Source organism: Chrysoperla carnea, chromosome 5 (genome assembly GCF_905475395.1).
Source record: "Chrysoperla carnea chromosome 5, inChrCarn1.1, whole genome shotgun sequence".
Classification (NCBI taxonomy): Eukaryota; Metazoa; Arthropoda; class Insecta; order Neuroptera; family Chrysopidae; genus Chrysoperla; species Chrysoperla carnea.
In genome coordinates this window covers 61,039,057-61,061,350 of record NC_058341.1, presented here as the reverse complement: position 1 = coordinate 61,061,350, position 22,294 = coordinate 61,039,057, and the positions used below count along the sequence as shown (strand labels likewise).

Here is a 22,294-nt window from a genome sequence, read left to right as displayed (position 1 = left end):
TTTTTTTGTATCACTAACCGTTTATGACTTATACGACTATGACGATTTACTTATTGACTATTTGACCGATTTCTCTTCCAATATTTGATTAAACGAGAAGAAAAGAAGTATACATAGCGTAATGATAAAAATTCAATAAATATATATGAAAAATGTTTACGTAAGTGGCATAATTAGCAATAAATAATTTGCCTACTTTCATGCAAAAGCAGCGAGTGTCGAGTTCGTAAATGAGCAACATAGGTCAATTGGGTCTTAGGTCATCTTGGAAACCGTTAGAGATAGAAAAAAAGGTTAAATGTACAATGAACATTTTGTTTGAAATATTTTTTCGTAAACATCACTGTGAGGGCACAAATAAGGCGTAAATTTTATAGTATTTATTATATGGGAATATCAGTTATGTATGTGTGACATGTATGTATGAGTAATGTGATAGAGTAATCAACGATTTCTATGCATGGTATTTCAACAATTAACTCAGTCAATCGTTTGTTTTCACTTGTTTTTTTTTTCTATTTTATTTTTTTAAATAAGTTTTAATATAATAACACGGTAATTAAGCCAAAATAAGTTGTAAAAGTTCTTAATTTTAAGCAAAAATTGCATTGTTATTGGAAATCACCATGCAAAACTTACAAAATTTAACCGGGTGATGGAAAACTCTCAAAAACCCCCCTAAAAATTAAAAATCTAAATTTGTCAACAGGAAAGCATTAAATGAAATATTTTTTCAAAGATGAAATGAGAAATTATGGGATAAACAACTCAAACAATAGGAAAATTCGTCATCGTTTACAGGAAAATAGAAAAATCCATGTCCATACATAAATTGGCTCTTTTTCGCAGTTTTTTAATACTAAAATAAAAATAAAAGGTATCAATTTTCCATAAGAATGCATATTTTTCCCAAGCTTTTGTGGATATCATTATGTCACTATCGGTAAATGCGCAAAAAGTAAAAAATTGATTATTTTTCATAGGTCCATTCTATTTTTTCCTAAATTTTTTATAAGTTTATTAAAAGATTGTAAATACTTTAAAGCATAAAGATAAGAAATATTTTTTTATTTCGGTTTGGTAACCCGTATCTTTTTATCTACAGAGAGTTAATAATATTATTATAATATTTTACCCCAACAATGGTATGAAATAAATGTGATCCATTCATTCTTATTGCATTTGTTTGTTGTGAATGTAATAAGCAACGCCATTTATAAGTATAATGAAGTTTGAACATTTTAGCACTTTTCTTTTCAAGTAAAATGAGCTATTGGTATTGTAAAAATGGTCTAATTTTTGAAAAAATTTTTTCAAATGCCCAACGTTCTAATTTTAAAGAAACGTTTAGACAACGTCGTTTGAATGTTCCATAATGAAAATGAACGTTACAATCATAACTCAAATAAAATAAAAGTATCTGGATGACCGAGCTTTACTCGGTATTTTTTTAATTAAAAATGCACAAATTTTATTACTACTATGAATGTCCCGGTAATGTACTTTATTTCGTCGCCAATAGATATCAGGCAGAGTCATATTTTGCAGTCAATCGGTCAAAAACCCCTTTCATACTAATGTTTATGAAAATCGTTGAAGCCAAGATTGCTGATATATGTGACATGGGTATATATTATACTATGTGTGTTTGTACCATCTAGGCATATGCATATCTGTAGTATGACAGAATACATCCGTTTAGTAATGCATCTAATAATGAGAGGTATTATATGTATGTGTTGTAAGACTACAGATACGATACGACAGATCTTCTGTTGTATGCATGTAGAGAGTGGGAGTTTTGATGAACTTACTAGTTATCTGAAACTAAAAAACTCCTACTCTCCAAGCGTCGTCCAACTAATGTTCAATACATGTATATAATACCTCTCGTTTAGATGCATTATTCAACGGATGTATTCTGTCATAAACACACATGGTATATTGGCACATATTAAAAGAATTTTTCGTTTAAAATAGTAATTAAAAAAATTTAAAAATCCCAATTCGTTAAATAAAGTCTGGAAAGATAGAAACAAGTCCAGTAGCTTCCATTGCGACTTTTACAGGTGAGGCCCATTATTGAAATTTAATTTCCATTAAGTAAGGGCCCATTAAGGTCTACACTTTAATGGGTCCCGTCTTTAAGTCGCTTTGGAAGCTACCTCTTTTTTAAACATATTAAGACTTTAAGATATTTTTTTTACCAATTTATTATTCCTAAATAAATTAAATATATAATTTATATATATTTTTGATATTTCCTTAATTTAGATACCCTATTCGATATTTTTTCGTTAATTTTGTCTCTTTTTCAAACACCTATCTTGGGACATTTGGGTTCTTAAGACGAATTAAACGATATCTTAGTTGTCGAAACCATCGGGCCGTTTGGAAGATACAAGGTAAGAAAGAAATTTACAAACAAATATACATACACACAAGATACGTGCGAAAAACCACTCCTTAACAGTTGGGTAATATGAAAACCAATTCAAATATTCCTACCTAACTCAACCTACTCAACATTAAAACAAATTCCGAATCTCAATAAATTAACTCTCTTATTTGAGAAATGCCGATACAAGATAATAGATGGCAAAAATCAACATTCTGTTTGGAAAGCCCAACTCATTTGGTACAAACACGAAACGATGCTTAAATTTTCTTATTCAAGTAGCTCCGAATAGGAACGTTTCGGAATACATTCGATTCGAACGAAAATAATTATTTATTCATTCTATTACCTCGTTTTATTAAGAGTTTCTCTACGAGTACTCCTCTGAGAATAGCCCTCAAAAAGAAGTCTTTTTCGAAAACACGAGTTTAAAGAAAATTTGATAGGTCATTTAAAAAAAAAAAGAGTTAGACCGAATTTGTCTATCGATACGCCTGAATCAGTTAATATAAACTAGCTGACCCGAACTTCGTATCGCCTAGCCGCCAATGAATATCGTGTTCGCTGGGAAATTTCAACTTTAACAACAAATACTGCCGCGCTATTTCCTTCACTTCCCCTGCCCTTATGTGTCTTTCCTTTTGTTTACAATTTCATGGGTTTCAATGTCTCCCCTTTTGTTCACAATTTCATGGTTCGAAATCGTAATTTTTTTGAATAAAAAATATAGTCTATTTGATTTTCTGGAAATGCAGCATTCCATAAGCAAACGAAATTTTAAAATCGTTAAGTTGTGGATTTAAAAATGACTGATTTTTACACTACCCCGTTCCTAGTCGAGGTGGGGATAGAAGGTTGAAAATAAATATTCATTTAAGTCGATCCAGCCGTTTCGGAGAGGTGCAATCACAAACACCGTGACACGAGATTTTTATATATAGATTTTAGATTCTAATAAAAATAATTTTTGTATTTAAAGAAGGTTTTAGTTCAGCATTCAGATGTGAGAAAATATATTCTGAATCGTTACTTTTCGAACCTACTTGAATGGGAAAATTTGCAAACGTTTCGTGTTTGAGAACAATCCGTTGAGTTTCCGTAAAAATATTTCGAACAAAATATGTTGGCGTATTGACGAGAAACATTATTTCTATTTAAAGTTTTTCTCCATCTCTAGTTATTTTAAATCTGTTATCCATAATTTGCCTCACCTAATTTTTTTCGCTTCTTTTGAACACGTCCAGGATTTCAAATGAGTCGAAATTCGGTACACATAGTCCTTTATTAGTCAGAACAATGGTCTAAAAGAACCGTTAACCGGTTGAATTTTTAATATGGAGTGGACTCCCGGGGAAAATGGAAATTCGATTAGTTTTCGCAGCTTCTGTCTGATAAATTTTTAAAATTTAAAACAAATAAATTGTTGACTTTAAGAAAAGTTTTTAGCAGAAAAACAAACGTTTCATATAAAGTTTTGAAGACAGTTGTAGACGATTTGGTTCAAAAAGTTGTATATGTCATTTAAATGACGACTTCATATCACAAAAGTTGTATAATATTATGTATGTTATAAGACTTTGTTTTATATATACTTAATTTTTTTTATAGTTAATATATTCACCAAATATTCGTTTTTTAAATCTGCCAAAATAGTTATCTTCGTCTCATACCTAGCCAGGTGAGCACGGTAAAAATAATATGCTTTCACTACGATCAACTAGTAACAAGCTTTATTTTCTTCCACCGCAAACTAATTTTATCCCGTAAATCAGTATTATTTTTATTTTTGTATAAAAAACTTTATTTCCCTCTCACAAAACTTTTCTCTCTCCCGGGAGGTAATGCAACGATATTGCAATTGTGTTTCTATCGAATTATTATTCCTTCGATAAATTCGATTTTGAGAAAATAGTTTTTTGGCTTTTATTTCATATTTTCCCTTGCAGAATTTTTATATGTAGGAACAAAATCCTACATTTCAATTACTGCTCGATACCCTAAAAGGGGTGCTGAAGCTCTAGTAATAACTTGGTACTTAGTCAATGATAACTACCACTTAACATATTGAATTTCTGGCAATTAAAATGATGTAGCAAATCAACAGTAAATAGTCAATAAATTTATTTTTCAAATTAAAATTCACAATATTATTGATTTATTTTTATTTATTCATTTGGGTAAAAAATTCTAAGGAAGTGCATTTGCACCTGTGCTTAGAATCAGTACATAGTAGTATTTAGAGCGACGAAATTATTAAAATTTAAGAGCCAACTGAATTTACTCATCATCAAAACTTACCTGCTTGTCAAACGATTATTTTACATTGTTTTAATCCAAAAATTCTAAAAAATATTTTTTCTCACCTCTGTGCAGAAAGTGTCAACTTTCTGCCCACTGTGCAAAACGAAGTTGCCGGTTTCCGCCTCCGTCGGGGAGGAAAATAGTATACACATCACGAGAGCAAGTAAAGAATGTCTCAGGCCGCATGTTCTTCTTTACTTTTAAACATTCTTTACTTTTGCTCCCTAGGTGTGTAATTTACTATTTTTACTTTTGATCATTAAAATCAACAAACAGCTCTTGTAGTTTACTGGGTCACTACTAGTCCTTCAATGTTGGTGTGATGAACGAAGTCCACCAGAACCTCTCTTTTGTCTATTTGATGTACCTAATTTCGTACGATGCGTAGTTTCGGTTATATTTCAATCATAGAATATTATACATAGAGAACCCGAGGGATATGCTAGCTCGTAAGTGGATGTGCTATGATGAATGAGAGAGAAGACTGTCAGTTAGTTCCTATGTGTTCTTGTCACAATCATATGTCATAATCATATGATGCATAGAGCTTTTGTGTCTGCTATCATATTTGTTTTGTACAAAGAGGTTATATACAGTTTTGTATTATTTTTTCTGAAAAATGAAAAAGTGTTTAGTATGCAGATTTGAATATTATCCAATATGTGGCCGCAGTTTTCACAAGTAAGTAATAAAATAATACCTGTCGACACATTTGACAATTTTTTTATAAACAATACATAAAACAGTCAATAACATAAAAAAATTTTTCTTTCTTAAATGAAATAAAATCATGTCATCAATGCATGAAACAACTCAGTCATCAATGCATGAAACAACTTTGTTAGATCAGCACATAGCATTTTTAAATAACTCTTAATTTATGAAATAACATTCCATAAATCGTTTTTGAACTATCTATTTATTTGATATAAATCATGTTAACAATATCTAGCCAATGACATATAGATTAGACAAAGACCAGTAGAAACTAACTGGTAGTTTTCTATCTCATTCATCATATCGAAAATTTTGGACCATGGCGTTCTCTATGTATAATATTCTATGATTTCAATTTAACAACTTGCCTCATTAGACAACTAGCCTCGATCAACTCTACTTACGAAAATTAATCATTTCGAATTTGCGCCAAGCTCCTTCAGTTTCCGAAAAAAATATGTCGAACAAAATAAATTCAACGGATTTCGTAATGTTTTCATATCAAGAAGTAATGCCTATAGTTTTGATACATTGTTTTTACATTAAATTTATTTTTAGTTAGTGCATAATGATAAAAACTGATAAAAATGCTTAAAATTAAGTTAAATACAAACAAGTTTAGAAGAAAAAGTTAACGAAGTTGAAGATTACGTGGTCGGGTAACAATATATGCACATAATCTTTTCATAACCGCAACTTTGAAAAAATTCAAGTGATATTTATTATTATTTTCAAAATTGTATAAAAAAAGAAACATGGATATTTTTAAATCTAATCGAGCTCAGTCAAATTTATTCTATTTTATCCCCTTTAATACATTCTTAATCTTGATAAATGATTTTATTGCATAATTTTATTATAACCATTTTCATTTAACACTAAATTTTCAATTTTGGCAGCCCATGGGAGGGGCCACCCATCCGTTACCGACAGACAAATTTATAAACATCCCAATCAACCAGGGTCGGATAAAACATTTGAGGGGCCGCGGACCGAAAACATGGGAAGCCCCCATTTAAGAAGGCACATTTTGATTTATATTGAAATAATTTAAACGTAAGTTTCATTGTATGTTAAAATATCTTTATTTGTTTAGACTATCTGATTTTTACAGTAAATTTTACTTTGTGTTTATTACAAGGACTTTGAGTTATGTAGCTTTGGAGATCTACGATTGAAGATCACATGCTCGCTTATTCCATCAGCCATTTGCTGATTGTTTTTTTTACAATTTTTTTATTTGATTGTTGGGATTTCCCAGACACTCGGGGACAATGAGCTTGTGCCCAGTCGTGTCCATGCAATAATCCAGCCCTGCAAACAATACATTCTATCCGATTTCATTAAAACTCGAATATGATTTTTTCAGAAATTTAAATTTAAAAAACAACCGAGTAATTTTAAAATTTGTTTGTATATATCGATTTTGAACAGAGTAATAAAAATTTAGATACATGCTTTTTCATATAATTATTTTCGATTAACGAGTAACAAATTTATTTACTTAAAAATTTATATTGTTCCACATATAAAAATTTGTTCATAATCGTTCAGTAGATCCATATCAATTGGAGTAATATTTTCTATACCATCCATACCCAAACCGTACGGTTCACTTTTACTTGTTTTAAAGTAAAATGTTCCCGGTGCTCTAAAACAAAAACAATGTTGACATACCTTGTGTGAAAATAGTTATATAAAACATGGCATCGACGGAAAAATTTGAGAAAGGAAGTGTTTTTCATGTTTGATTTTTATTATCACAAGATAGCTTATTGGCAAATCGGATAACTTTTTATATCCTGTTATATATAATATATTTAAATATACAGGGTGTCCAGCTAAGTTGGTAACATATGGAAAACTTTTTTATTATAAAGTTTACGAAAAAAATTTATTTTTTATAAAAAGCTTTGTTTTCAAAAATATAAACATTCAGCTATTCACTTTTGACATCGAATACATATATCTGATCCCTGTTCTATCGTTTGCTTGACTGAGCGCAGGATGTGTGTGTACACAACTACTTTAACCAATCCTCAAATGATTAGCTTTAGTAAATTCAACGAATTAGTCTTGGCCTGGCTCTTAATCCACCATCTCATACACAAGTTCTATCATTTAAGTTTAAAGATCATCATTTTAAATTAAAATCCCTGCTTACTTAAATTAGGGCTAATTTAACATAACTCACCTTAAATTAGGACCAAGTTGTTGTATATTATTATAATTGCAGTCAGTTTGATTACATTCCACACCATAAAATAAATCTGGATTCGCTATCATACTTAACCAGTAAAAGAAAGATGCTCTATGGGAACACGAAGCTATTTTTTCCACCTCTGCAAAAATAAATAATTAATTTTGTAGTGATAAAAAGTAGGTTTTATATTTTAAAAGTGCTTTGTCCCCGGCTAGAATATTATCTTGACTTTCCTGAAGTGTTATAAGAACCTTATCAGGTTTAAATAAGATTTCCTCAAATTTTTATTTCACATTTTAATCACAATTAAATTTGTTTGTTGGAAAAATGTAATTAAAGCAAAATAACCTCAAATAGAAAAAAAACTGAAATTTGTCTTTCTAGTCGTAGTGAAAAGGCAGTGTCCAGTGTCCCGACTGATATATCAACGCCCAACCTAAATCGCTAATGATAACAGTTTGATATTTCGAGAGGAAATTGATTTTAAACTGTAGGTGTCATTTAAGAAAGGATTTTTTGAAATTCATCCTCTAAAATGATGAAATAGGAGATAAAAATTTGTACGAAAATATCTAAAAACCATCATTTTTGAGTTCATTACTCAACCGTTGATAAAAATTCTTTCTTTAGCTATAGAATGCTACTTTTTCGGGCTAGGCCATCATACCAAAATTAAGCAGAATAGCGTACTCCGTTTTTAATTTAATAAGAAAAAAACACAAATAAAAACAAAACAAGCCTTGGGTATTATCTGGTACAACCCTTTGGGTAAACATGAATAACATCCCAGCATAAAAAATAAAAATAAAAAAACTCGACCTACTCAAAACGGCTCTACCGAATGTTATGAAATTCTTTTCATATCATACTACCCTTAACACGTTTTGATCGACACTTCCACGAAGTCGATATCATTTTTTGTTCACGCGAAATCGATTAGGAAAAAATGACAATGAACGCATAGTGGAGTATTTATATCCTTCTAGACAAAATATAATGAAGGGATTTTTATGCTCAAAAGTGATTCAAAAGACTCTTTAGAGACAAAAGTATCTCTTATTTGGCAATAATAAAAAAAATTTTTTTGGTCATATTCGTCTTCAAACCCAATTGCTTTATTTTTTACTTCAATTTGTTTAACTTTTACTGCTACTGAGCCATTTTTTGTCTTATCAATGCTTGCTTTATATGTAACAAAATTTCACTGGAAAACTGCTTCCTTCTTTTTTTGACTTTTGCCTTATGCTATCTTAATCTCTATCCTTATCCTTGTCTTAAAAGAAAAGGTACAAAATCGCGCAAATTTTTTGTTCATAAACACATTAAAAAATAGTTAAACTTGCCTTAAAAAAAAAAATTTTGCCCGACAAAACCTCAACACCTAAACAAAAAGCTTTGAGTATGATAAATTTAATAATAAAATTACCTGTCTTATCCGCAAACATGAACTACAAATATTAAATTATATTAATAGAAACATTAACACTAAATACTAATAATTAAATAACAAAATCCATACTTAATGCACTAACAAACACAGTAAACGTAAATTGAATGACACAGTGAATCGAGAATGGCAATAATAATAAGATGCATCCGTGAGAGCAGGTAGATTGCGGCTTACAAAACAGACAGGAGCGAGATTGAGGTAAATCGAGTGATGTGTTTGAGGGAGTCTTTATCTAACTACACCAAAAAACAATTTTCAATGTAAAACAATAGAGTTGGGTTTTCTGACTTTTGTCCAGAAATTTGATATAAATACTCCACTGTGGAATGTACATACGCACACACACACGTACTTCTTTTCCAAATTGGTTTTAATGCCTTGTTTTGACCGTAAAGATATGTTGTAAATTTCGATTTCGAAAATCGGTCCCATTACTTCCTATACTGGGAAGTTAAAAAGGGACGTTTTGAAAATTTTGGCCCAAACGGAACGACTTTGTCATGACTGCAACTGTATGTTTGATTAAATCGGCATATTTATTCTATGGTAAACCGATGTAAAGGCCTTTTGGGACAACCAGTATAGAGGAGTTGCGGCGTTCCAAGAACCAGATTTACAAAAATTTTAATCGTAAGTTTACAAACCTTCATTAGACATGTTAAATACATTACGATCAGTACATTTCGGTTGAATTGTTCCATCATTTGCTATTAGGTCGGAATCAGCATAATTTATATACTGTTGACCATATTGTCCAATATTTGAATGCATAACAATTGTATAATCAGCAATTCCTTTATGAAATGGAAGAGAGTTTTTAACTGGATCTAAACCAACCAATAGTGGTAATTTCTTAATTGTATTATTCGCTGCCAGAAATGCAACACCAGCACCCCATGAATGTCCAACGAGCTCAATACTTTCTACCGGTAATCCCAACTCAATTAATTTAGAAATCACGGAACCATAAAGTTTACCAAACCACTGCCAAAATATAATTTAAATAGTTATTATCTTTATAGTATGATGGAGTCAATTACAAATTTTTGTTGCAAAAATCAATTTTATTTAACTATCGTATTTTTTGGCAATTTGCGCTAGGAAATTTTGTTGGAAAGTCCCAAATGAAGATTTGACACTACAGTACGATAATAAAATCGATAGCTGAATTTTTTGCAGGATCGGATGATCAGGAGGTTTATAAAAATTGAATGATCAAGAGGTTTATAAAAATAAAACTTAATATTATTTTAAGTAATAACTAATAAAATTATCACAGATTATTCTGCTTCTTATAGTTATATTTAATTTACTTTAATTATTTATTTATTTTAAATTTGATATTTATTTATAATGAATTTTAAACGAATTTAATACAATTAATTGACAGGTACAAAAATACACGCCTTATAATCACAGATGTCAAGCTGCCAACCCGGTAGTTTTACTTTTTTATTACTTCAAATTAAATTATATGTAAATAAAAGTATAAATTAGCTTAAATAGCCGGTTAATTAACAGTCTATACTTGAGTTGTTTTATCGAGACAAAGATTAAAAAAACAAAGTACATTTTGAAAGCACACAGTTTAATTTAAGTAGTTCGATCTTTTAAATCTAGTTTGAAATAACTTATAAATTCGAAATATAAATATAAAAAATATAAATTCGAACCAATTAAATTGTACTATAAGGCTCGGACACACACTTCAAAGTTCAAAAAGTTGACCTCGATAAAAAAAAGGCTTTTTACTAAAACGCACTGTTCAACTAGCGGCCTGAATGATATTCAGTTGCAGTTTTTAACACAACTTTGAATGAATTGACTGGCTGAAGTTTAGGTCATTCATGGGTGACCATTTGACCATAAACATGAAATATCTGAAATTAGGAATTGTTTATTTACGAAATTTAAAATATAACGTATTATTATTTGGTAATCATGAGATCAAACAGCTTACTAACAAAATACACATGGAATTTTGATCCGCAAAGAACTTTCTTTTTAAAACATGAACACTATTAGTGGGAAATTGATTCACAGCAGGCTCACAAGAGGTAACTGACTTGTCACAGACTCTTTCAAAGAAATTTGACTATCTTAAATTTCGTCACCAATGTTTGTATCTGAACAAACTGACAGTGTGTGGGTTTCAGCGTCAGGTGGTAGAACGGGGAACTAAATTTAAATCATTAGACTAATAATAATAATAAAAATTTTTATTTCCAAATAAAAACTAGTAATAAAAAAAGTAGGTACATAGCTTTGGCAAAGGTTGTACCTAGCCCACCTGTTTGATTGAATGGCTTAAGTTCAGACCGATAGTTGAACGGCGCCGTTTATCGAGAAAACTAGGTTTGTTAATTGAACGGCTAATTAAGCTAGTTGGCTGCGACATATATATAATGAATAGAAGTACATACCTGCATGACTTCATCAAAAAGACCTGGCATTTGGTAATCACAGTTATGCTCCTCGCATGTATAGTAGCAGCTATCGAAATAAACAACATTGTAGCGTTTTGTTTTAACGTAGGACGCTTCAATGTTCGGGAGCATTTTTTGAGTTTGTGTAGGAGACCCAGGACTTATAAATACAGTTGGTAATAGTGGATTAAATGTAGGTTGTTTTAAAATTAGTTCAGGTTCTGACGCTTTTATAAATACATATTCTGTGGATGATCTATAATGATTTCAAAATATTAATGCAGATTTTTATTATATATTTATAGAATTCAGGTTATACAGCCAATGAGTCAATTTATTGGTAAAAATTAATAGGGGATAATAGGGGTTAATCCTGATGTCAAATACGCCATATTACCCATAAAAATGTAAAACTAGATTTGATACCATGCCAAAATTTGAAAGCGAAATTAAAATTGATTTAAAAACGAAGAAGTTATAAGCAATCAAAGATTGCATTCAAAGATTGTCCATGTCTTTTTAGCAAAATAAATTTTCATATGTAATCTCCATGGTAATAGGCACATATTACGTCACAAGTGGGTATCTTCCTTTTTGTTTAATTAGGTATTTTAAACGTTCATATCTTGTGCATACTTGTAAAGATTTTTGAAAATTAACTTCACTTTTCTATCCGTGAAGTGAGAATTCTTCATCTAAAGTCATAAAAAATTTTAATCTGATGCCCTATTACATCAAGACTTATAAAACACATAATTTAATTTTCGAGCGTAGCTAATAAACTTTAATGAAGCTTCGACTGACTTTAAGAAAAACGTAATGACCATAAAACACTAAAAATAATTAGTAGTAATGAGTGACCCTGAATAGTGTGTTGGTGTACAACCCTCTACCACGTAATTTAGCTAAACTTCACATATTTATAACCGTTAAAAACTTGGGTCTAAATTTAATATTATACTCCGATATATTTTTTATATGCAGAGTATAAAAATATACTTGGTAGGAAACATGACAAATTTTTTTACTCTTTTGCAAATCTAAAATTTCGTTAATAAAGAGTAGATATTTTGAAATTAGAGTTAATAGAATAGATTCTTACCCAAGGATTATCAAGAGAAAGGTATTTAAACTGCTTAATGAACACAGTATGTTTCCTAAGGTTAATTCCAATGGTTAAAATTGCTAGTTTCAAGTAAGCCATGAGAGTAAATTGACTTCTAAAGTATGTTTTTTAGTGAACAATTCACTAAATCTACAATTCTTTATGTTGTCGTAGCAATTTGGGAGGTTTAAGTTATAAAAATCCTACTTTTTCATTTGGGTTTTTTGTGTTTATAGCTTATGGTAAATAATAAAAAGGTACACTGTTTTTGAAACAAATGCTAATAGAAAAAAATTAACGGAAACTGTCTATTTTGGCATCTTTAAAAACATATTTCAATGTTCAGATTTTTAACGCATGGTTTACAAAACGGCGGACCGAAAACGAACGTTTTTCGGTCTTTCATATTTATAACTTTCCAATAATTTTAACCCGTTTTTCAGTTTTTCTATTTCTCTCGAAAACTAAAAGTTCTATGAAAAAAGTATCATTCAAAAGTTGTAGTTTTTAGAATCATTGCTAATTTATGCCTCACATTTACCTAAATAGTCATCAATCACACCGTCCTTGCCAGCATGTATGAAGATGGTTATCGGTAATTATTGTATCTAGTGTATATACTTGCCGTAAACCTACATTTGATTTTTGGCACTTGCAATCTGTAGCTAAATGTTCTTTGCCCAACCATTGCTACACTTGCAGATAAACTGGAAAGATGTGTTCTTGCGCGGCGTCAATGGTAGGGGACAAAGATTTTAATTTGAAAGGCGATGACTATATATTATATATAATTATTTTTATATATTAAACAACGCAGTTTATTCAAACTAATGCTGCTTGACCTACCACCGTACATCGCGTTTATTATTGTACATCAGATGCTATGACTGCACCTTGCACGATCAATGCGTCGACATCTTCGACAGTTTGAGACGTCCCAGGTCCATGAGCTTGAAATTTTCGGATCAGTATTTCGATTAATTGTTTTTTATTTTTATCGTTAGTTAGAAAACAATCTTGTTTCAGCGGCATTCTCAAATTTCGCAGTCTAAAATTAAATTAAAGGATGTATCTAAATCAAAAATTTTATCTACTTTGTCATTCTGACTAAACACTACTCGATTTTCGGGTTTAAACTTTTGCATGCTCGTGTAAATCTGAAAAACCGAAAAACGTGATCTTTTCGGCCAGCCATTTTATAAGCCATGCATTAAAAATCTTAACATTAAAATATGTTTTTTAGGTTGTCAAAACAGACAGTTTCCATTCATTTTTTTATTATTAGCATTTTTTTCAAAAAGTCTAATTTCCATAGGTTATTATTAATAAAACACTGACTTTGGTTTCAAATTTATCAACGACGATGAGCTTTAGTTTTCAATACAACAACAACAAAAATTTTCAAAATTTGAACTTTTAAGTTTCTCGCCTCCATATGCTCAGTGGCGGATTTAGGCTTGATGCCGCCCTAGGCCCGGTTTGATATACCGCCCTCTTGGCCGCTCTCTCTGAAGGTAGATTCTAGAATTTTTTTTCATTTTCCGAAAATTTCTCACAAGACGACTATTTGAAGCTACTTACAAATTTTGAACTGCCTATCTTTTATAGTTTTGGAGAAACTGAACATCCAATTTTTGTCCTAATTTGCGTCCTCATGGGTAAACAATGATGTTTACAACAGCTGCTTATTTTTTAACATTTAAGCTTTTGTTCCATCTCTAACAGATTACAAGACCCCCATTGATCTATTTTGCTCATTTACGAACTAAAACTCACTTTTTACGTCCTGAGCACGCTATAAAAATTGCAGCTTGATATCTCTTTTTGTTTTTGAGTGATCGCGTTGACATACGTACAGACAAACAACCGGAAGTGGACTAACTAGGTAAATTTATGAACACCTATACCAAATAAAATTGTTTCAGGGTGTTCAATGATTAGATTATTCAATACATTTTATTGAAAAAATCTGAATTGCCCTTGAAATGGTTCTCTTTTAAAATTTTGACTTTCCAAAAATTTTGCCGCCCTAGGCCCGGGCCTCACGGGCCTAAGCCTAAATCCAGCACTGCATATGCTATGTGGTGTGATTGTTAATATGGCCAAAGCAATAAGCAATTTCAAATAAGAGGGGTTTTGGCTTTTAATAGTACCTACACATGAATTTTAAACAAATACATTTATATTAAACAAGTATTTTTGATTTCATAATAAAAAAATGAATTTTGTATGATTTATAAGTATGAGCAGTGAGAACATGTTCGGGCATAATACAGGGCGCCCATGGTGACCGCCCATTAGAAATTTCTGAAGAACCAGACATAATAGAAATCTGGATATTGGTATTGCACCATAACTTGGGATATATTTGCCTAGAATATTTTCTGATTTGTGACACTTCCGGTTATACTGGAATTTGATCCTAACTTGGAATGCTTTATTTATTTTTACATAACTCGCTTAAGTGAATAATTCTGAGGACTTTTGTGATCAAGTGAATCCCTTAATCGTTTCGAGATAAACGATATCTATTAGAAATTTTGCAGAAAATAGACGTGTTATAATAAGGCTGTAACTTCCATACTACACTAGGTAGAACCAACCAGGTTTATTTAAGAGCTAAAATATTCAGCCACACCTGAGATCTTAAAAACAATCAATTTCCTCATAATAAAAATTTAAAGTTTCACTAAATCAGCTTATTTTGAGGTGTACCATATGCGGTAGAGCGTTGAGAGACTATTGAGACTGTTAAGACACTATCCAGAGACACTCTATATATATTAAACATAATATAATAAATAATATTTTGTTATAACTTACTTCAACAAAACACAATATACATTATCAGCTGAAAAGTTTAAACAATTTGTTAAACGCAAAAATATCATCAAAAAAATTGCAGAAATTTTCATTTTTCCATTTGAATTCATTGTTACATTAATCTAATTTTGTCCGGCGATTTTATTTAGATAAATTTTTGAACTTAAAAACACTTTTTGCTTTTGTAAAAGACCATAAACTTTTATTGTGCGGGATTTTATTTTATATTGTATTAAAAGATTAACAAATTCAAATTGAAGATAGGCGGCTTTATTGCATTGTATTTTTCCCAAAAATAGAAGTAGACGTAGACAACTGCTATAGTTTTGTTTACGTGCCATTTTTTACAAACTATATGCTCGAAATTTCAGTTTTCTGAACTGTCTGGGGTGTGAGGGGATCTGCAAAATTACGAACAAAAAACCACACCTTTCATTTAATGTAATTGTGCTGGGAATTTAATTAACCGTTTTGAAGAGCATATTTGAATTATAGGAGTATTACTTAAAAAAAAAACAAAAGAGCGGCCTTGTTACGCTCCCGTAAAAAAAGATCAAACCAAAATTTTATATGATATGTTTCCGTGTATAGCAGCATTCAATTGAAGGTTTTAAGGAATATCTTCCAATAATATATAATATGTTATTTACAAAAATGCAAAACCCCGCGTACGTTACACATTCAAAGTTAAGGGAAATCAAAATTTAAAAAAATCCGCAAAACAAAATACGATACAACCACGGAATATTTATTTTATTTTATTTTTTTATTTTTTAATCGTCGTAAATTTACTTGATGCCCTTTTATGGTATGTGGGCCATAAAATAATAAAAGCTTAATGCTTAAAGTCGAGAGTCGTTAGATTTTTACCTCGGAATCCAAGGATAGTCAATGAATCTTTATAAAAACTGTTCGACTGCATTGTTTAAAGCTTACTTAAAAACCCCTTCTTGGGGGTGGAAAAGTTTATGTTTAAAATGATAACGGTAATCGATAGAAAGATGAATTCTAAGCAAAAAAAAATCATTTAAGATTATTTCGAAAAATGAATACTTTTCGAGTTGTTGGGGATTGAAATTCGGAGTATTTAACGTCAAATTTAACTGAAAAATTTGATGTAATATGAAAAATTATTAAAATTATATTGAATTAATTTACACGTAAGTTTTATTGTATGCTCCAATTTTTTAAATTATTTTGACTATCTCTGCTATAAGCACTCTGAGTTATGTAGTTTTAGAGATCTACGATTGAAGATTGCATGCTCGCTTATTTCATCAGCAATTTGCTGATTGATTTTTTTTACACATTCTTTTTCATTGCATTGTTGGGGTCCTCTAGGAACTCGGGGACCCATGCAATAATCCAGCCTTGAACTCAACACATTCTATCCGGTTCCATTAAAACTCTGATATGATTTTTTCATTACAACAAATCCTAGGGTTTTTCTTTTCAAATCTTAGGGTCTTTTTCGTGCTTCATTAGTTATTAGTTTGTATATTATTATAGCTTAACTTATTTAAAGAAATTAAAAATTAAAAGACAGGCGAGTAATTTTAAAATTTGTTTGCCGATATTGAACAGAGTAATAAAACTTTGGACACATGTAGTTTCATATAATTATTTTCGATTAACGAGTAACAAAATAATTTACTTAAAAATCTACTGTTCCACACTGAAAAATCTGCTGATAATCGTTCAATAGATCCATATCAATTGGAGTAATATTTTTTATACTATCCGTACCCAAACCATACGGTTCACTTTTACTTGTTTTAAAATAAAATGTTCCGGGTGATCTAAAATAAAAACAATGATGAAATAACTTAAGAAGTAAACTAGAAGAAAATAGTTTAATAGTACATGGCAACGACGGAAAAATTTGAGAAAGGCCGGACAACCGGAAATGGACTAATTAGGTGATTTTATGAACACCTATGACAAAAATTTTTTCCTAGCATCATTATTTTTAAGCGTTACAAACTTGGGACTAAACTTAATATACTATGTATATTTCATATATACTGATAATAAAAAAAATTCTTAGATAGATTAAATTATTGATAATTTAAATATTATCAATACATGGTATAAATATATTTTAAGGGACAAGCTTCTATCGAACTATAAAGAAGAAAATAATTTTTTTATAAGTCACTCAAACACGACTATGCGTAAAAGCTTGAGGCGCTCAATTTAAAACATCAATATACCCACCTTATTTTCCGATTCATTCTTGATATTGAGCGAATCAAGCTTTATTTAAATTATTTATTTATATATATATTTTAAGCTTGTCCCTCAAAATATATATCTTTTATTAAATTTTTTTAAATAATAAAATTTAATTGTTTATCGACTATGCTATATCCGGTAAGATATAGCATTTCTTTATAGTTCAATAGAAGCTTGCCCCTTAAAATATATTTTTTATTAAATTTTTTTAAATAATACAGTTTAATTGTTTATTGGTTTCCAAAATTTAACTAAACATGCCTTATTTGCTACGTTTTGTATTAAATTGTTTCAGAAACTCTTTAAATCTATATTTCTAAACGTTTCGAACTTGGGGCTAAAAATAGTACTTATACCTTGATATATATTTAATTATTAAATTTATAACAGGGTATAAAAAGTTATCCGATGGGAAAATTAACACGGCTAGATACTGCATCTTATCCTAATGCACAAGTTCTATCGTTCATTATACCATGTATATATGAAATATACATAGTATATAAAGTTTAGTCCCAAGTTTGCAACGCTTACAAATAATGATGCTAGGAAAAAAATTTTGTCATAGGTGTACACTAAATCACCTAATTAGTCCATTTCCGGCTGTCCGTCCGTCCGTCCGTCTGTGGACACGATAACTCAAAAACGAAAAAAGATATCGAGCTGAAATTTTTACAGCGTACTCAGGACGAAAAAGTGAGGTCAAGTTTGTAAATGAGCATCATAGGTCCATTGGGTCTTGGGTCCGTAGGACCCATCTTGTAAACCGTTAGAGATAGAACAAAAGTTTAAATGTAAAAAATAAAAATTAAACAACTTTTATTTGAAATATTTTTTCGTAAACATCACTGTTTACCCGTGAGGGCGGCAATTAAGCGGAAATTTTATAATATGTACTATACTTGATTATCAGTTATGTATGTGTCACATGTTTGCATGTGTAATGTGATAAAGAATTCAACACGGGCTATGCATGGTATTTCAACAATTAACTCAGTCAATTGTTTGTTTTCACTTGTTTTAAATTAAAAACAGTACTAATTTTAAATAATTAAAAACAACTCACCGTAAATTAGGACCAAGTTGTTGTATATTATCATAATTGCAGCCAGTTTTATTACATTCCACACCATAAAATAAACCTGGATTCGCTATCATACTACACCAATAATTGAGAGCTATTCTATGGGAACACATAGCTATTTTTTCCACCTCTACGAAAAATAAATAACGAATTTTGAAGTGATACATTTTATAACGCATATCATACATAAATTATAAAATTATATAACCGAAAGGCTTTGACGTTTAATAAACTGTATACAAACTAGTTAACAAAACGTATATAATAAAGTTTATAGCAGGCTTTATATTTTAAAATTTTTTATCGAACTTGCTTTGTCCCTGACTGGAATATTTTCTTGATTTTCCTGAAGTGTCATAAAAACCTTATCTGATTAAAATAACGTTTTTCTCAATACGGCAAGCATGGTGAATTTCACGTGGCATCGGTTTTTGTTTTATAATTCTCTTTTCTCGAGAATTCTCTTATCTGTAACCGAGACGGAAGAAAACTGAACGTCTTGAGAATACAAGAAATCATTGAAACCTGTGAACGTCTTAGTTCCTTTTATAATGGCATAGTCAATAGACTATTATGTCAATACAAAACCGAAAGTGGTTGATAAATCTTATAAGGGTTAGTTATTATTTAAAACCGATTTAAAAGGGGCGAGAATTTGATATACAAAGATTCTTACTTAATAATCTGCCTAGTTTTAAAATATGCTTAAATCCAAACAGCGTCAATAATCGCTAACTCGTTGTCATTGATGTGATTGACATCCAGATTAAAGTAAAAAAATCAGAAATACAAACGACTTCGTCATGACTGTAGCTGTAAGTTTGATTAAATCAGCTTATTTTAGGTTGAAGTTTCCCTGCTAAAACGACGTAAGACCTTTTGGAACAACCAGTAAAGGGGAGGTGTGGCATTCCCAGAACCAGATTATAAAAAAATTTTTATCGTAAGTTTACAAACCTTCATTAGATACGTTAAATACATTACGATCAGTACAGCTCGCTTGAATTGTTCCATCATTTGCTATTAGGTCGGAATCAGCATAATTTATATACTGCTGACCATATTGTCCAATATTTGAATGCAAAACAATTGTATAATCAGCAATTCCTTTATGAAATGGAAGAGAGTTTTTAACTGGATCTAAACCAACCAATAATGGTAATTTCTTAATTGTATTATTCGCTGCCAGAAATGCAACACCAGCACCCCATGAATGTCCAACGAGCTCAATACTTTCTACCGGTAATCCCAATTCAATTAACTTGGAAATTACTGAACCATAAAGTTTACCAAACCACTGCAAAAATATAATTTAAATAGTTAATGTCTTTATAGTATGATGGAGTCAATTACAAATTTTTGTTGAAAAAATCAATTTTATTTTATTATCGTATTTTTTGGGTAATTGTACTAAAAAATTCTGTTGGATAGTTCCAGATTTATATTAAGGACTTCAAAAGATATACAGAACGATAATAAAACCGATAGCTGGATTTTTTGTAGGATAGAATGATTAAGAGGTTATAACAATAAAACTTATATATTAATATAAATATTAAAATTATTTTCAACAAGTGAAAACAAACAATTGATTGAGTGAATTAATGAAATACCATGCATAGACAGTGTTGATTACACTGTCACATTACACATACATACATGTCACACATATATAACTGATATTCCCATATAATACATACTATACAAATTCCGATCTCACGGGTAAACAGTGATGTTTACGCAAAAAAGTTTCAAACAAAAATTGTTTATTTTTTTTATAAGGAACAGTTTTTACATTTAAACTTTTGTTTATCTGTAACAGTTTACAAGATGGGTCTTATGGACCCAAGACTAAATTGACCTATGTGGCTCATTTACGAACTCAATCAACTTGATATCTTTCTTCGTTTTTGAGTAATCGTGATTACAGACGGATAACAGACAACAGACAGATAGGCAGACAAGCGAAAATGGACCTATTAGGTGATTTTAGGCTGGGCTTGTAAATTGAACGGCTTATTAAGCTAGTTGGCTGCGACATATATAATGAATAGAAGAACATACCTGCATGACTTCATCAAAAAGACCTGGCATTTGGTAATCACAGTTATGCTCCTCGCATGTATAGTAGCAGCTATCGAAGTAAACAACATTGTAGCGTTTTGTTTTAACGTAGGATGTTTCAATGAACGGGAGCATACCTTGAATATGTGCAGGAGACCCAGGACTTATAAATACAGTTGGTAATAGTGGATTAAATATAGGTTGTGTTAAAATTTGTTCTGGTTCTGACGCTTTTATAACTCGATAGTTTGTGGATGTTCTATAAAATAATAATGTAGATTTTTAATATTTATCAAATTCAGGAGGTTGTACGGCCAACTGCAACGGTTTAATTTATTGGTAGTGTTAATTGTTAAAGAAATCGCTCGAAAACTCACCCAAAAGTAATGATTTTCTGTTTCATTCAAGGCATAAAGATTGGATTTTCACCGATCTACTCGATATAAAGTAAGATTAACAGAAAAGATTGGAAATTAACATTTTCAACAATCCTCCGGGAATTTTCCGAGGAGTAGCGTTATGAAAATTGAAATTTTTCGAACTTTTCTGTTAATTTGACTTTATAAAAAGTCTATTGGTGAAAATCCGATTTTCATAGCATGTATAAAATAGAAAATCGTTATGTTTGGGTTAAGAAAGTAAGTAAGTAAGTTTTACACTACCAATAAAAATTTTATACAAAAATCTAATTTTTTCATAGACTTTTTGATTGATGAAAATAGTAAAAATCCCGTTTTGTCAAATTTGACGAATTTTTTATTCGAAATCTTGAGAGTTTAGACAAAACAGTCTAAAAACATTTCTTGTTAATTTTGACCACAATTATATGCTAAAAATTTTTCCGAAGTGATTCGGTCAATATTCAAAATTTGTTAAAAAAATTAATTTAAACAATATCCTACCGGGTTACCCACCGGAAACCTGCACTATTACATTCAGGAGAATGTTTTAAACGTGATCCTGCAAAAATTTTTCATCCGATAATTAATCATGCTCAATGACGAATTTGCCGGCCTGGTAAGTTTAGCTAAATCGACTTATTTTGAGGTGTACTATTTGTGGCCGAGCGTTGAGAGACTACTGAGACTGTTAAGACACTATTCAGAGACACTCTATATAAATTAAACATAACATAATAAATAACATTTTGTTATAACTTACTTCAACAAAACACAATATACATGATCAGCTGAAAAGTTTAAACAATTTGTTAAACGCAAAAATATCATCAAAAAAATTGCAGAAATTTTCATTTTGCCATTTAAATTCATTGTTACATTAATCTAATTTTGTCCGGCGACTTTATTTAGATAAATTTTTGAACTTAAAAATACTTTTTTCTTTTGTAAAAGACCATAAACTTTTATTGTGCGGGATTTTATTTTATATTGTATTAAAAGATTAACAAATTCAAATTCATTCAAGATAGGCGGCTTTATTGCAGTGTATTTTTCCCAAAAATAGAAGTAGACGTAAACAACTGCTATA

At 30.3% G+C, this 22,294-nt stretch overlaps 2 protein-coding genes across 2 annotated transcripts in view; both read right to left on the bottom strand.

Annotated features, from left to right (window-relative positions):
• Window positions 1-15,585, bottom strand: part of LOC123301274 (pancreatic lipase-related protein 2-like) — an 87,206-nt gene extending 71,621 nt beyond the window's left edge. Inside the window, exons 1-5 of the mRNA XM_044884009.1 lie at window positions 15,424-15,585; window positions 11,493-11,751; window positions 9,714-10,053; window positions 7,611-7,758; window positions 7,006-7,067 (exon numbers count right to left, since the gene is read on the bottom strand). Coding sequence (XP_044739944.1) covers window positions 7,006-7,067; window positions 7,611-7,758; window positions 9,714-10,053; window positions 11,493-11,751; window positions 15,424-15,533 — 919 coding nt within the window. The 5' untranslated portion in view covers window positions 15,534-15,585. The remainder of the gene's footprint in view (window positions 1-7,005; window positions 7,068-7,610; window positions 7,759-9,713; window positions 10,054-11,492; window positions 11,752-15,423) is intronic.
• Window positions 15,586-16,974: 1,389 nt separating this feature from the next.
• LOC123300727 lies at window positions 16,975-22,094 on the bottom strand. Its single transcript, XM_044883357.1, has 5 exons — window positions 21,968-22,094; window positions 20,807-21,065; window positions 19,700-20,039; window positions 18,725-18,872; window positions 16,975-17,222 (listed from the first exon to the last, which is right to left on the bottom strand). Exons 1-5 carry the CDS (start codon window positions 22,075-22,077, stop codon window positions 17,078-17,080), a joined length of 1,002 nt encoding a protein of 333 aa, XP_044739292.1. The 5' UTR covers window positions 22,078-22,094; the 3' UTR covers window positions 16,975-17,077.
• Between the last annotated feature and the right edge of the window lie 200 nt (window positions 22,095-22,294).

Excerpts from the sequence above, each read along its gene's own strand:
- LOC123300727 (XM_044883357.1), bottom strand. The coding sequence starts at position 22,077 with ATGAATTTAAATGGCAAAATGAAAATTTCTGCAATTTTTTTGATGATA. Across the intron at positions 20,040-20,806 it reads TTTTTGATGAAGTCATGCAG|TGGTTTGGTAAACTTTATGG; the intron begins GTATGTTCTTCT and ends ATATTTTTGCAG. Across the intron at positions 17,223-18,724 it reads CAACTTGGTCCTAATTTACG|ATCACCCGGAACATTTTATT; the intron begins GTGAGTTGTTTT and ends TTTTTATTTTAG.